This window comes from Schistocerca piceifrons, chromosome 5 (genome assembly GCF_021461385.2).
Source record: "Schistocerca piceifrons isolate TAMUIC-IGC-003096 chromosome 5, iqSchPice1.1, whole genome shotgun sequence".
NCBI classification, from domain to species: Eukaryota; Metazoa; Arthropoda; class Insecta; order Orthoptera; family Acrididae; genus Schistocerca; species Schistocerca piceifrons.
Genome location: NC_060142.1, coordinates 153,046,998 through 153,060,552, shown reverse-complemented (window position 1 = coordinate 153,060,552; position 13,555 = coordinate 153,046,998). Strand labels below are relative to the sequence as shown.

Sequence of the window (13,555 nt, the reverse complement as noted above, 5' to 3'; positions counted from 1 at the left end):
CCATTCCACATCAAACGGTCCCTTCCCTACAGCTTAGGTCTTCGTGGCAAACGAATCTGCTCCAGTCCGGAATCCCTGAACCATTACACCAACAACCTGAAAACAGCTTTCGCATCCCACAACTACCCTCCCGACCTGGTACAGAAGCAAATAACCAGAGCCACTTCCTCATCTCCTCAAACCCAGAACCTCCCACAGAAGAACCCCAAAAGTGCCCCACTTGTGACAGGATACTTTCCGGGACTGGATCAGACTCTGAATGTGGCTCTCCAGCAGGGATACGACTTCCTCAAATCCTGCCCTGAAATGAGATCCATCCTTCGTGAAATCCTCCCCACTCCACCAAGAGTGTCTTTCCGCCGTCCACCTAACCTTCGTAACCTCTTAGTTCATCCCTATGAAATCCCCAAACCACCTTCCCTACCTTCTGGCTCCTACCCTTGTAACCGCCCCCGATGTAAAACCTGTCCCATGCACCCTCCCACCACCACCTACTCCAGTCCTGTAACCCGGAAGGTGTACACGATCAAAGGCAGAGCCACGTGTGAAAGCACCCACGCGATTTACCAACTGACCTGCCTACACTGTGAAGCTTTTTATGTGGGAATGACCAGCAACAAACTGTCCATTCGCATGAATGGACACAGGCAGACAGTGTTTGTTGGTAATGAGGATCACCCTGTGGCTAAACATGCCTTGGTGCACGGCCAGCAACATCTTGGCACAGTGCTACACCGTCCGGGTTATCTGGATACATCCCACTAACACCAACATGTCAGAACTCCGGAGATGGGAACTTGCCCTTCAGTATATCCTCTCTTCTCATTATCCGCCAGGCCTCAATCTCCGCTAATTTCAATTTGCTGCCGCTCATACCTCACCTGTCTTTCAACAACATCTTTGCCTCTGTACTTCCGCCTCGACTGACATCTCTACCCAAACTCTTTGCCTTTACAAATGTCTGCTTGTGTCTGTGTATGTGCGGATGGATATGTGTGTGTGTGTGTGTGTGTGTGTGTGTGTGTGTGTGGATACCTGTCCTTTTTTCCCCCTAAGGTAAGTCTTTCCGCTCCCGGGATTGAAATGACTCCTTACCCTCTCCCTTAAAACCCACATCCTTTCGTCTTTCCCTCTCCTTCCCTCTTTCCTGATGAGGCAACAGTTTGTTGCGAAAGCTTGAATTTCGTGTGTATGTTTGTGTTTGTTTGTGTGTCTATCGACCTGCCAGCACTTTTGTTCGGTAAGTCACATCATCTGTGTTTTTAGATATATTTTTCCCACGTGGAATGTTTCCCTCTATTATATTCATTTCTAGCATAATAGCGTCACCAGGCTTAAGACAAATATATTTTGGTATTATACACTCCCACCTACAATACGGTATTGAGATTTGGGGCGGGGCACCATGGATAGGGCTTTTTGAGTCCAGAAGAGAGCAATTAGGATAATAGCGAATATTAGCAAACGTCAATCCTGTAGGGAATACTTCATTAAGTATAATATACTAACAGTTTGTAAAAGAAAATATGGAGCACAGTATAATAAATAGTGATATCCATAGTTATAATACAAGGAAGAAAGAGGATCCACATAAAATACAGAAATAAAAAAGCAACCGATCGTAATCCATTTTCTGCTGGAAGATTTTTTTACAACAGACTGCCAAATACCATAAAAATGTTAAAAGGAAACATATTTAAAATAAAATTAAAGCAGCTGTTAATTGCTAAATGTTTGTACTCCATCAAGGATTTTTAATGTTGTGTGTACTTTATTTCCACTACTAAACTATTATTATTGTTCATGTATGTACTGACTATGTCCACGACTGTAAAAGTTATTATGGACAAATAAACCATTATTATTATTATTATTATTATTATTATTATTATTATTATGCTTGTGAGAGTGGAAGCTGTGATCAAGACTAAGGGTGGGCCAACACTATACCGTATTCCAGCATTAACGATGGAGGGTGCCACGAACTTGGAAGTCATTTTCAGCCAGGTGTCTGGATACTTTTGATCGCATAGTGTAGCTCTTAAGGTATGCATTTTAGAGCCCATGTTTACCAGTGACTTTTGCTTCAAATGGTCATTCCTGTCGTATCCCTGAATATTGGCCGTTCCTCCAGGGACACCATGTGTTTTTAGTTTTCTCATATCTCTACATTTTACAGTCTTCTTCTCTGTATTCAATTTGTTGCTTGTTATATTTAACTCACCTAAATCATGCTGTACTTCTCTTTTTGTTATTGGTTTCATTTTTCCAAAATTGTTGATTATCAAGGCATGTGACAGAAAAAAGCAAAAATATCCTACACGTTTTCGAGTTCGGTCAGTACAGAATGTGCAACCAGTGACTTATATGTTTGTGTGCCACTTAAGGTCAGTATCGTAAAAAAAAGAGTGTTTCCCTTAGATTTTATGTTCATCCAAGAATGTCATATTATGTATCTTGTCCTACCTCCATCTGCTTCAGCATTCAAGTACCTCAGGGCTTTGCTTTCTAGGTTGATTTATTTTTTTCTGATGCTGATCTCTTATTATGGTCTCCACATCTCCATCCATACTCCACAAGCCACGTGATGGTGTGTGGCAGAGGGTACCTTGAGTACCTCTATCGGTTCTCCCTTCTATTCCAGTCTTGTATTGTTCATGGAAAGAAAGATTGTTGGTATGCCTCTGTGTGGGCTCTAATCTCTCTGATTTTATCCTCATGGTCTCTTTGCGAGATACACGTAGGACGCCTCAGTGAAGGTATGCTCTCGAAACTTCAACAAAAGCCCATACCGAGCTCTTGCAGAGTCTTCCACTGGAGTTTAGCTATCATCTCCGTAACACTTTCACGATTACTAAATGATCCTGTAACGAAGTGCGCTGCTCTCCGTTGGATCTTCTCTATCTCTCCTATCAACCCTATCTGCTACGGATCTCACACCGGTGAGCAGTATTCAAACAGTGGGCGAACAAGTGTACTGTAACCTACTTTCTTTGTTTTCGGACTGAATTTCGTTAGGATTCTTCCAATGAATCTCAGTCTGGCATCAGATTTACCGACGATTAATTTTATATGGTCATTCCATTTTAAATCACTCCTAATGCCTACTCCCACATAATTTGTAGAATTAACTGCTTCCAGTTGCTGACCTGCTATATTGTAGCCAAATGATAGAGGATCTTTCTTTCTATGTATTCGCAGCACATTACACTTGTCTGCATTGAGATTCAATTGCCATTCCCTGCACGATGCAATAATTCGTTGCAGATCCTCCTGCATTTCAGTACAATTTTCCATTGTTTACAACCTCTCGATATACTACAGCAACATCCGCAAAAAGCCTCAGTTAACTTCCGATGCTATCCACAAGGTCATTTATATAAATTGTGAATAGCAACGGTCCTACGACACTCCCCTGCTTCTTCTTCTTCATGTGCCGTCTCCTCTAAGAAGGTTGGCTGTCATCATGGCAATTTCTGATCTTGATTTGGCTGATCTAAGGAGTTCTGACGTTGAACAGTTGTACCAATTTTTTAAATTGTCAATCCAGGATGTCCGTCTTCTACCCCTCGTTCTCTTCCCACAAATTTTCCCTTCTAGTATTATTTGCAATATTTTGTAATTTACTCCCCTAATAACATGGCCTAAATATTGTAGCTTCCTTACTTTAATAATTTTAATTAATTCTTTTTCCTTTCCCATTCTTCTTAGGACATCTTGATTAGTAATCCTCGACACCCAACTAATTCTAAGTATTCTTCTATATGCCCACATTTCAAAAGCTTCTAAACTGTTCATGTCCTTCTTTTTCAATGTCCACGCTTCCATTCAGTATAATAATTTTGAGAATACATAGCATCTTAGCAACCTCATTTTTGTGTTTAAACAAATGTCTCTCGAACAGAATGCATTTTTCATCTTATTAAAGATACTTCTGGCCTGTCCTATTCTCGATTTAATTTCTTCTGAGCTTTCAATCTCCTCATTTACAATTGTTCCGAGATATTTAAATTTACGTACTTGATCGACTCTTTCCCTATTGATTGTAAGATTTTCTTGTTGGTGTGTTTTAGATATCACCATGAACTTAGTCTTGCTTACGTTAAGAGTCAAGCCAAATTCTTCACTTTTTTCTGCGACTTTGTCAAGAAGTAATTGTAGATCTTTGAGGTTTCCAGCTAGTAGTGCAGTGTCATCAGCAAACCTAACATTGTTAATGTTTAGCCCATTCACTTTAATGCCAGCTATTTCATCTGATAGAGCTGCCTGGATTATGTCTTCTGAATACATATTAAACAATAAGGGTGAGAGAACGCAACCTTGTCTCACACCCCTCTTTATTTCTATATCATTCGATAACTCATTTTCTACCTTCACGGTTGCGGTTTGATTGTAGTAGAGGTTATATATAATGCGGATGTCTTTCTTATCAAGTGTTTTCTTTTCTAACAATTCTATGAGATGATCATGACGAACTTTGTCAAATGCTTTATTATAATCCAGGAAGCACACATATAGTGGCTGGTTAACCTCCATACACCGTTGCGCTAATATGTTAAAAGCAAACAATGCTTCTCTTGTACCGAGGGAACTTCTAAAACCGAATTGTGTTTCACTTATACCTTCTTCTACTTTTTTGTATATTCGTTGGTGTATAACTTTTAGAAATATCTTTAAGGTGTGACTCATTAAGCTTATTGTATGGTGATCATTACAAGTTTTGGCATTAGCCCCTGCAGCACACCTGAAATCACTCTTACTTCGGAAGACTTCTCTCCATTGAGGATGACATGCTGCGTTCTGTTATCTAGGAACTCTTCAATCCAATCACACAATTGATCTGATAGTCCATATGCTCTTACTTTGTTCATTAAACAACTGTGGGGAACTGTATCAAATGCCTTGCGAAAGTCAAGAAACATGGCATCTACCTGGGAACCCATGTCTATGGCCCTCAGAGTCTCATGGACGAATAGCGCGAGATGGGTTTCACACAATCGTCTTTTTCGAAACCCATGCTGATTCCCACAGAGTAGATTTCTAGTCTCCAGAAAAATCATTATATTCAAACATAATATGTGTTCCAAAATTCTACAACTGATCGACGTTAGAGATAGAGGTCTACAGTTCTGCACATCTGTTCGACCTCCCTTCTTGAAAACCAGGATGACCTGTACCCTTTTCCAATCTTTTGGAACGCTATGCTCTTCTTGAGACCTACGGTACACCACTGCAAGAAGGGGGGAAAGTTCCTTTGCGTACTCTGTGTAAAATCGAACTGGTATCCCATCAGGTCCAGCGGTCTTTACTCTTTTGAGCGATTTTAATTGTTTTCCTATCCCTTAGTCATCTATTTCGATATCTACCATTTTGTCATCTGTGTGACAATCTAGAGAAGGAACTAGAGTGCAGTCTTCCTCTGTGAAACAGCTGTGGAAAAAGACATGTAGTTTTTCGGCCTTAAGTCTGTCATCCTCTGTTTCAGTACCGTTTTGGTCACACAGTGTCTGGACATTTTGTTTTGATCCACTTACTGCTTTGACGTAAGACCAAAATTTCTTAGGATTTTCTGCCAAGTCAGTATATAAAACTTTACTTTTGAATTCGTTGAACGCCTCTCGCGTAGCCCTCCTCACACTACATTTTGCTTCGTGTAATTTTTGTTTGTCTGCAAGGCTTTGACTATGTTTATGTTTGCTGTGAAGTTCCCTTTGCTTCCGTAGCAGTTTTCTAACTAGGTTGTTGTACCATGGTGGCTCTTTTCCATTTTTTATGATCTTGCTTTTCACATACCTATCTAATGCATATTGTATGATGGTTTTAAACTTTGTCTACTGATCCTCAACACTATCTGTACTTGAGACAAAACTTTTGTGTTGAGCCTTCAAGTACTCTGAAATCTGCTTTCCGTCACTTTTGCTAAACAGAAAAATCTTCCTACCTTTTTTAATATTTCTATTTACGGCTGAAATCATCGATGCCGTAACCGCTTTGTGATAACTGATTCCCTGTTCTGCATTAACTGTTTCAAATAGTTCGGGTCTGTTTGTCACCAGAAGGTCTAATATGTTATCGCCACGAGTCGGTTCTCTGTTTAGCTGCTCAAGGTAGTTTTCAGATAAAGCACTTAAAAAAATTTCACTGGTTTCTTTGTCCCTGCCCCCCGTTATAAATGTTTGAGTCTCCCAGTCTATATCTGGTAAGTTAAAATCTCCACCCAAAACTATAATATTGTCAGGAAATCTACTCGAAATATTTTCCAAATTTTTCTTCAAATTTTCCGCCACAACAGCTGCTGAGCCAGGGGGCCTATAGAGACATCCACTTACCATGTTTGAGCGTGCTTTAACCGTGACCTTCACCCAAATTATTTCACATTTCGGATCTCCATCAATTTCATTCGATGCTATTGCACTTTTTATTGCTATAAACACGCCTCCCCCTTCACTGTCCAGCCTGTCCCTGTGGTACACATTCCAATCTGAATATAGAATTTCATTACTGTTTACATCTGGTTTCAGCCAACTTTCTGTCCCTAGTATTATGTGGGCATTGTGACCGTTTATTAATGAGAGCAGTTCTGGGACCTTTCTATAGACGCTTCTGCAGTTTACTATTACCACATTAATATTGTCATTCCCTGTTGAATTTTGCCTACTGCTGTCTTGTTGCGTCTCAGGAGGCGTCTTGTTGGGTCTAGGGACGGAATTCTCTAACCTAAAAAACCCACATGTGCACTCCACACGTACTCTGCTACCCTTGTAGCCGCTTCCTGCGTGTAGTGCACGCCTGACCTATTCTGGAGGCCCTACATTTCTCGACCCAGTAGCGGAGGTCGAGAAATTTGCACCCCAGATCTCCACAGAATCGTCTGAGCCTCTGGTTTAAGCCTTCCACTCGGCTCCAAACCAGAGGACTGCGATTGGTTCTGGGAACGACACTACAAATAGTTAGTGACTGCAAGGCTTTCTCACCTTCACCAACTCCACCAACTGCCTGTATAAACTGAGGATTACCTCTGAACCCAGATGGCAGGAGTCATTGATGCAGACACGAGCAACAATTTGCAGTTGGGTGCACCCAGTGGTCTCTATCGCCACTGGCAGGCCCTCCTCCACATCTCAGATGTGACCCCCCCAGCAAGTAGAGTGAACTCTGGCCTTCTTCCCCGACCTTTCCACTATTCCTCTAAGGGGCTCCATCACTCGCCTAACTTTGGAGATCCCAGTCACTAATAAACTCCTCCCCATGTGTGCCTGCTCGGACCTTGCTGAAGGAGCGGCCACATGTGCACTCACAGGCACACGGCCAGCCTCCACATAGACCCTCCACCTTGTGTGACGCGAATGCCATCTCCCCTTAGGGAGATGGTGGCCCAACTGCTCCCAGTACCAGCAAAGGTGTCTTGACAGCAGGGACCGTGGGTGAAGCATGTAACACCTGGGGTGTACCATGCGACACACCAGACTCCCCAGTGCCGCTACACTCCGAGGCAGCCACCAGAAGGCAGCTGACTGCGGCCATCAGCACATTCAGCTGTTCGCGAACAGTGGCCAGCTCCTCCTGCGTCCGTACACAGCAGTCACACATCGTATCCATCCTAAGAAATGAACAATTTATGGTAGAGACTTAAGTAATCAACTTTTAACTAGATTGCTAATTCACTAAAGGCGGCTGATAGTTGACTAAACTGTGGTTACTAGACACTTGTTGTTGGAAACAATGAAAATAAGCACTAACTGTCTCTGGACTGTATTCAAAACAAACACAAAATCTATGGAACACTATTACTAGTACTCAAAAATTAAAGCTTACCAAAAGCAAAAACACATGGAAAAAGAAGTGACAAGTAAGAAAAACACAGTTAATACTTAAATTTACAGGAGATGTGAAGCAAACGGCATGTCGACATCTATACCACACGTCAAGCCACCATATTGTGTGTAGCAGAAGATATATAGTTTCCCATTATCCTTTATAATTTTACCTGAATGAGAATGAGTACTGAATCTCTCTTGTTCACATACCACCTTATATCTGTCTACTCTGTGTGGTGATCTGTATGGTTGTGCTATATGGTGATCTGTGTGGTTAAAAATGAAAAACACACTTTATATGCCGTGATCACAGTGTAGTCAGTTTTATGGTTCCAAGATAACTGTTTTCAGCAGTCCTAGGCTGCCGTCATATTATCTTATGTAACTTGTTATAAAATTGTCGTGTTTCATTACATGAAGTCAAAGCATAAAAGGCACTCCACACACATATATGTCTTGATAAAAATCCAGTTGATAAAATGCACACAGTTTATAAATTCCTTATACCATCCATGCACATCAGTGCCAAACGTGTTGATGGAAAGGATGTAATAAAGTGCTTACTTGCCAAGACCAGTCAGATGTGTGAGTATTACTGACTGTACTATAAGAACAGGAAAGGTCTAGATTGTGTTGAAGAATAATGCTGGCAGAAACACCCATGTCCAGAGCTTCGTAACACTAAGTGAAGTGATGCAATGATAAGATGTTGGACTGTGTCAACTGAATCTGCCAACAGTGGATGTCATTCTCATCCCATAATGTAATGATGGTGTGGTTGTGACATCCTACGTGCTCAACTTGAAAAATAATAGAACAGGGTCAGGGATTTTCTCTGCTTCGTGATGACTGGGTGTTGTGTGTTGTCCTTAGGTTAGTTAGGTTTAAGTAGTTCTAAGTTCTAGGGGACTGATGACCATAGCTGTTTAGTCCCATAGTGCTCAGAGCCATTTGAACCATAATAGAACAATGACAATATTTCTTTTGCATCTGTGTTACTTTTTGGAATGTATATTGAAGTAACAGGCAGATCTTTAGGATAACTTGAGGTCTAGATTAAGTTGGAAGATGGCTTTTTAGTTTTTAGTTGGCAAAGCCAACAAATGTGGGCGATCGGAGTGGCCGAGCGGTTCTAGCCACTACAGTCTGGAGCCGCTTGACCGCTATGGTCGCAGGTTCGAATCCTGCCTCGGGCATGGATGTGTGTGATGTCCTTAGGTTAGTTAGGTTTAGGTAGTTCTAAGTTCTATGGGACTGATGACCTCAGCATTTAAGTCCCATAATGCTCAGAGCCATCTGAACCAACAAATGTGAATACAAAATCTTAGATGTGATGGCACACTGTTCTGTAGTATCCAAGGTCTAGGGTAGATTTGGTTGTGAGGTGGCAAAATGGTGTTGAATGCTACAGTTAATCTGTTGGACTCACGTTTGGGAAGATGGTGGTGCAAGTTGCCCTCCCATCATCCAGATTTAATTTCTTCACAATTTTCCTGAATTGCTTTTGGCAAATGCCAGTATGGTTCTTTTGGAAAGGTGCAGTTGATTTCTTACACCATCTTTCTCCAATCCGATCGTAAACCATACCCTTACTTATTTTTCATGACATTCACAAATAGAACCAATGTGTTAGTCTTAATAGTGAAAGTATGTCTACAATACCATATGTTTAAATAGTGCTATTAGAGTTTTACTCCTAATCACATTCAGAGAACATCATAGGTTTTTTAGGCGAAGTCTAATAAACTAGTAGTCAAATTAAATGTTTAAATTCCTCGTTAACAAATTAGATAACCATAAAGAAATTCCGGAAGGAGAATATGTGTTTGATAACAGTACATTTTATTATGACTGCACCAAGAGAGTAGTGTGGATAGAGATAGATAAGTAGTCAAATTTAACATCACTCATTAGACGAGAGTGACATTTATTTTCCAATATCCAAATTATGCTGGTTTTTTTTTTTTTTTCCTGTAAACTTCCATCTTACTGAAGTATTTGTCTTATTCCCTAATTTTGGTTGCTTATGAGGAAGATAATTATACTTAGTTAACCATGTTGGGATAGAGGGAAGCTGACCTGTTTGCAAAGCTTCTTCCATTTCACTTTTATAACTTGATATTAAACTGTTAAGAAATAAGCTCATTCCTTCTTTGTTTAGCTCTAAAATGCTTTTTCCCTTCATAATTAAGTTGTGTCTTCCTGCATTTGTTCCATCTGAAATATTGTCAAAGAGACCAGTAGCTAGTTTTCTGTCACATAAAACACTGCCTTTTCACTTTGAGAAAGAGTTATATGCTAAATAACAACAAGATCTGGTAGTAAATTTTTTAATTATAGCACAGAATGTACAAAGATTATTTAATCTGTTATGAGTAAAGAACCAGTGTGGAAATTCTGATGAATCTGAGACATTTGATAAATAATAATTTATCCTTTTTCTGGTCATTGAGCTCCTTGGCTAAGAAATACAACAACCTGCTACTTTTTGTATGTATTTTTGTTTATGCCAATACGCATTTTGGCCTTTCACCCATCTTCAGTAGGTATAATACATATCTGAATCATCAGTAGGTATTAAAACATTGAAAGCAGATTGGATGCTGGAGCTGCCCTGTGCAAAAGAACAATTTTGTTTAGCTGCTAATATTTTCAGGCTTTCACCCGTCTGCTGTTGGCATAATACTTATCTAAATCTACAGCAGTCGTATAGTCATTTTTCATAGCACAGCAGCAGCATTCAGCTTGCTTTCTTATGTTTTAATGGTGTACTTAGGCCTACTGAAGATTTGGGTATGTATCAGTATTATGCCAATTGATGATGAGTGAAAGACTAAAATGCATATATGGATAAACAAAAATACACAAAAAAATGGCCGATAGCTGTATTTATTAAAATAACAACATTTGATAAATGGTGTAGAATACCCAGTTATGTGAATTTTGTTTGGAACAAGTTAGAGAGGAAAAAAGGAGCAATAATGAGATATAAGAGGACTTGGTCTTTTGCCTCCTTTTCACTCTCTCTCATTTAACCTTAGTTCCTGACTTAGAAAACTAATGTTCTGAAACAGTAAGATGAGATTTTCTTTTTAAAATTTTTATGGCAATCTTGCATTAATTCTATTGCATTTTTTACAATTGTTGTTACATTTGTTGATCTTAATTGAGGAGTTCCCTTGATTTGTGTACTGACCTTTTTTTATCATTAGTAATGATGATTTTTTTTATCATTAGTAATGATGAGCTAGTTGTGAGAAGTGAAATAGAGAAGAAATGGCAAGCAAAACAACAGTATAATACAGGAGAGTAAACAGATATTCATGAAATGTAAGTTAGCGTGGTTGTTCATGTAATCTCTGAAGTAATTGAAAACTTAATTTGGAGTATTTATGATGGAAAGTGGCACGTATATTAAAAAGATGGAAAAAAAAAGTGAGAAGAAGGACGTTGCATAAGAGAACTTCTCCAAATACTTGGTATCCAAAGTGTAAGATGTTTTTGTTGTTGATGGAACTAAATTTTTCTTGCAAGTAGCATGTAATCATTTGTCCTAAACCATTGTTCCTAATATGAATGCAGACATTTTGTTTCCACATCTCATCTTTTGTGTGTAATATTTATTTTAGTTGAGAGCCTCTTCTTTAATGCTTTTGTTTTCTCATTCTCTTTTTCTGCTTCTGTAGTTCAGATTGATGTTAACAAAGTTACTGTATCCCATTTCATAGATGCATAAACTATTGCTATTGTAGTTACATATTCATTTTTTTAACTTCTTTGTTTCTGTAAATCCAAAGCAAAGATCATTTGGAGACATTCCTTTAAAACTAACAACATAAAAAGATAAAAAAGTCTTTTTAAAATTATAAGTACAAACTTTTATAGTTGACTGCAGTCCAATAAATATTCAAGTGGTCACCAGTGCCACACCACATGTTGTGAAAATGCCTCTGGAAACAAAGTTCTTGTTGCTGTCAATAAAAAAATATTTTGTAGTGTGCAGTTAATTAGCTCATTTTGCAACACAGTTAATGTTGTGAACTGTTGTACCGTTACATTTTGATAGTGAAATGTGGAAAGACAGATGAATATATCCATCTAGTGCATGTTTTTAAACTGTCATTACTGCGTTTAATTGGGAGTGATTCTCTCAAACACCTTTCCTTATTCTCAGAGATAAAAATGTTACTGTAATATTGCTTTTGAGTTTCCTGTTTTGTAAAAACCTGAATCAGAAAATTTTCCTCTGTTGTTTTCAGGTGATAATTTCTGTATCGCAAATGTTGGGAAATGTCATGGGTCTGAACAATGCCCGTTTCCAAGAATCACTTTCTCTTATAAACAGTTATGCATCTAGTGACAAAGTAATGAAGGGTACAGGTAAGTAAAGATCACATATTACTATATTATTACAAGTTTTATTCTATAATATCTAATGCTGAAGTTTGTTTCGTAATGATATTTCTTATAGGTTTCCCTCTGGAAGTGAAAGACCTTACAAAGCGAATTCGAACTGTGCTGATGGCAACAGCACAAATGAGGGAACATCACCAAGATCCAGAGATGCTCGTTGATTTACAGCACAGTCTTGCCAACTCTTATGCATCCACACCTCAGCTTAGACACACGTGGCTTGAAGCAATGTCTCGCAACCATGACAAAGAAGGCAACTATTCAGAAGCTGCATCATGTCAGTTGCATATTGCTGCTCTCATTGCTGAGTATCTGAAATTAAAAAACATCCACAACTGGGGAGCAGAGGCATTTGAAAAAATTTCATCCAACATAGCTAAAGATGAAAGAAGTCTGAAGTTGGATGCAGGTAGTCCATTTAGTTCTTACGTATCCTTGTTCTCAGTGCTATTAATAGTTAGATATGAGTATTTCTTTTGTGAGTTGTTATGAAGTGTAGGTTAGAAAATGCAAAACCTAGTCTCTCACATGCATCAATTAACAGGGGATGGATGAATGAGATGGATGAGTGGACAAAATATACACTCACCATGTGTGTAGTAGAGGCATTGGACTGTGTGCAGGTACATAAACAAAATCTGGGACATAGAAGCTCAACAATTTTTTATTTTTTTTTATCTTTGGCACACAGACACATTTGTACACACAAATTTGCAACCAGTCACCCAGACCTGTGTGTGTGTGTGTGTGTGTGTGTGTGTGTGTGTGTGTGTTTGTTTATCTTTACTCATTCCATTGTTTGTATTTCATAGAATTTTCCAGTGTGTTATTTATGTATTAATGACACTCACGCATATTCTAAGGGAACAGAATTAACACATCGTGAAAACATATTATTTTTGTGTGGGTGATCACTGTTTCCTGTTCTTGCACTTTACCTATATCAGTGATCGATATTTTTTTAAATGAATTGATGTTCTATTACTGTCTCAAAGTACTGTGCATACAGGCAGATAATTTGTTAATTTATTTCATGTACTACACTTTGCTTTTTGATTTATACTTGTCTACCTGTTACAAACAGTCCTGTGTTTAATAGATCTAAGAAAGACACCCAAAACTTTTTCTAACCAAGGTATAAAAGAAGCTGGTACAGTTTATGGTACAGCTGGGTACCCATAGTTCTGTCGTAAATTACGGATATCATCATCATCATCATCATCATCATCATCATTTAAGACTGATTATGCCTTTCAGCATTCAGTCTGGAGCATAGTCCCCCTTATAAAATTCCTCCATGATCCCCTATTCAGTGCTAACATTGG

At 39.0% G+C, this 13,555-nt stretch overlaps 1 protein-coding gene across 1 annotated transcript in view; it reads left to right on the top strand.

The window, feature by feature from the left end:
- The window catches only part of LOC124798092 (dedicator of cytokinesis protein 9), a 340,161-nt gene that overhangs the window by 263,855 nt on the left and 62,751 nt on the right, over window positions 1-13,555 (top strand). The window contains exons 29-30 of the mRNA XM_047261335.1: window positions 12,077-12,197; window positions 12,289-12,639. Of these exons, the coding sequence (XP_047117291.1) occupies window positions 12,077-12,197; window positions 12,289-12,639 (472 nt within the window). The remainder of the gene's footprint in view (window positions 1-12,076; window positions 12,198-12,288; window positions 12,640-13,555) is intronic.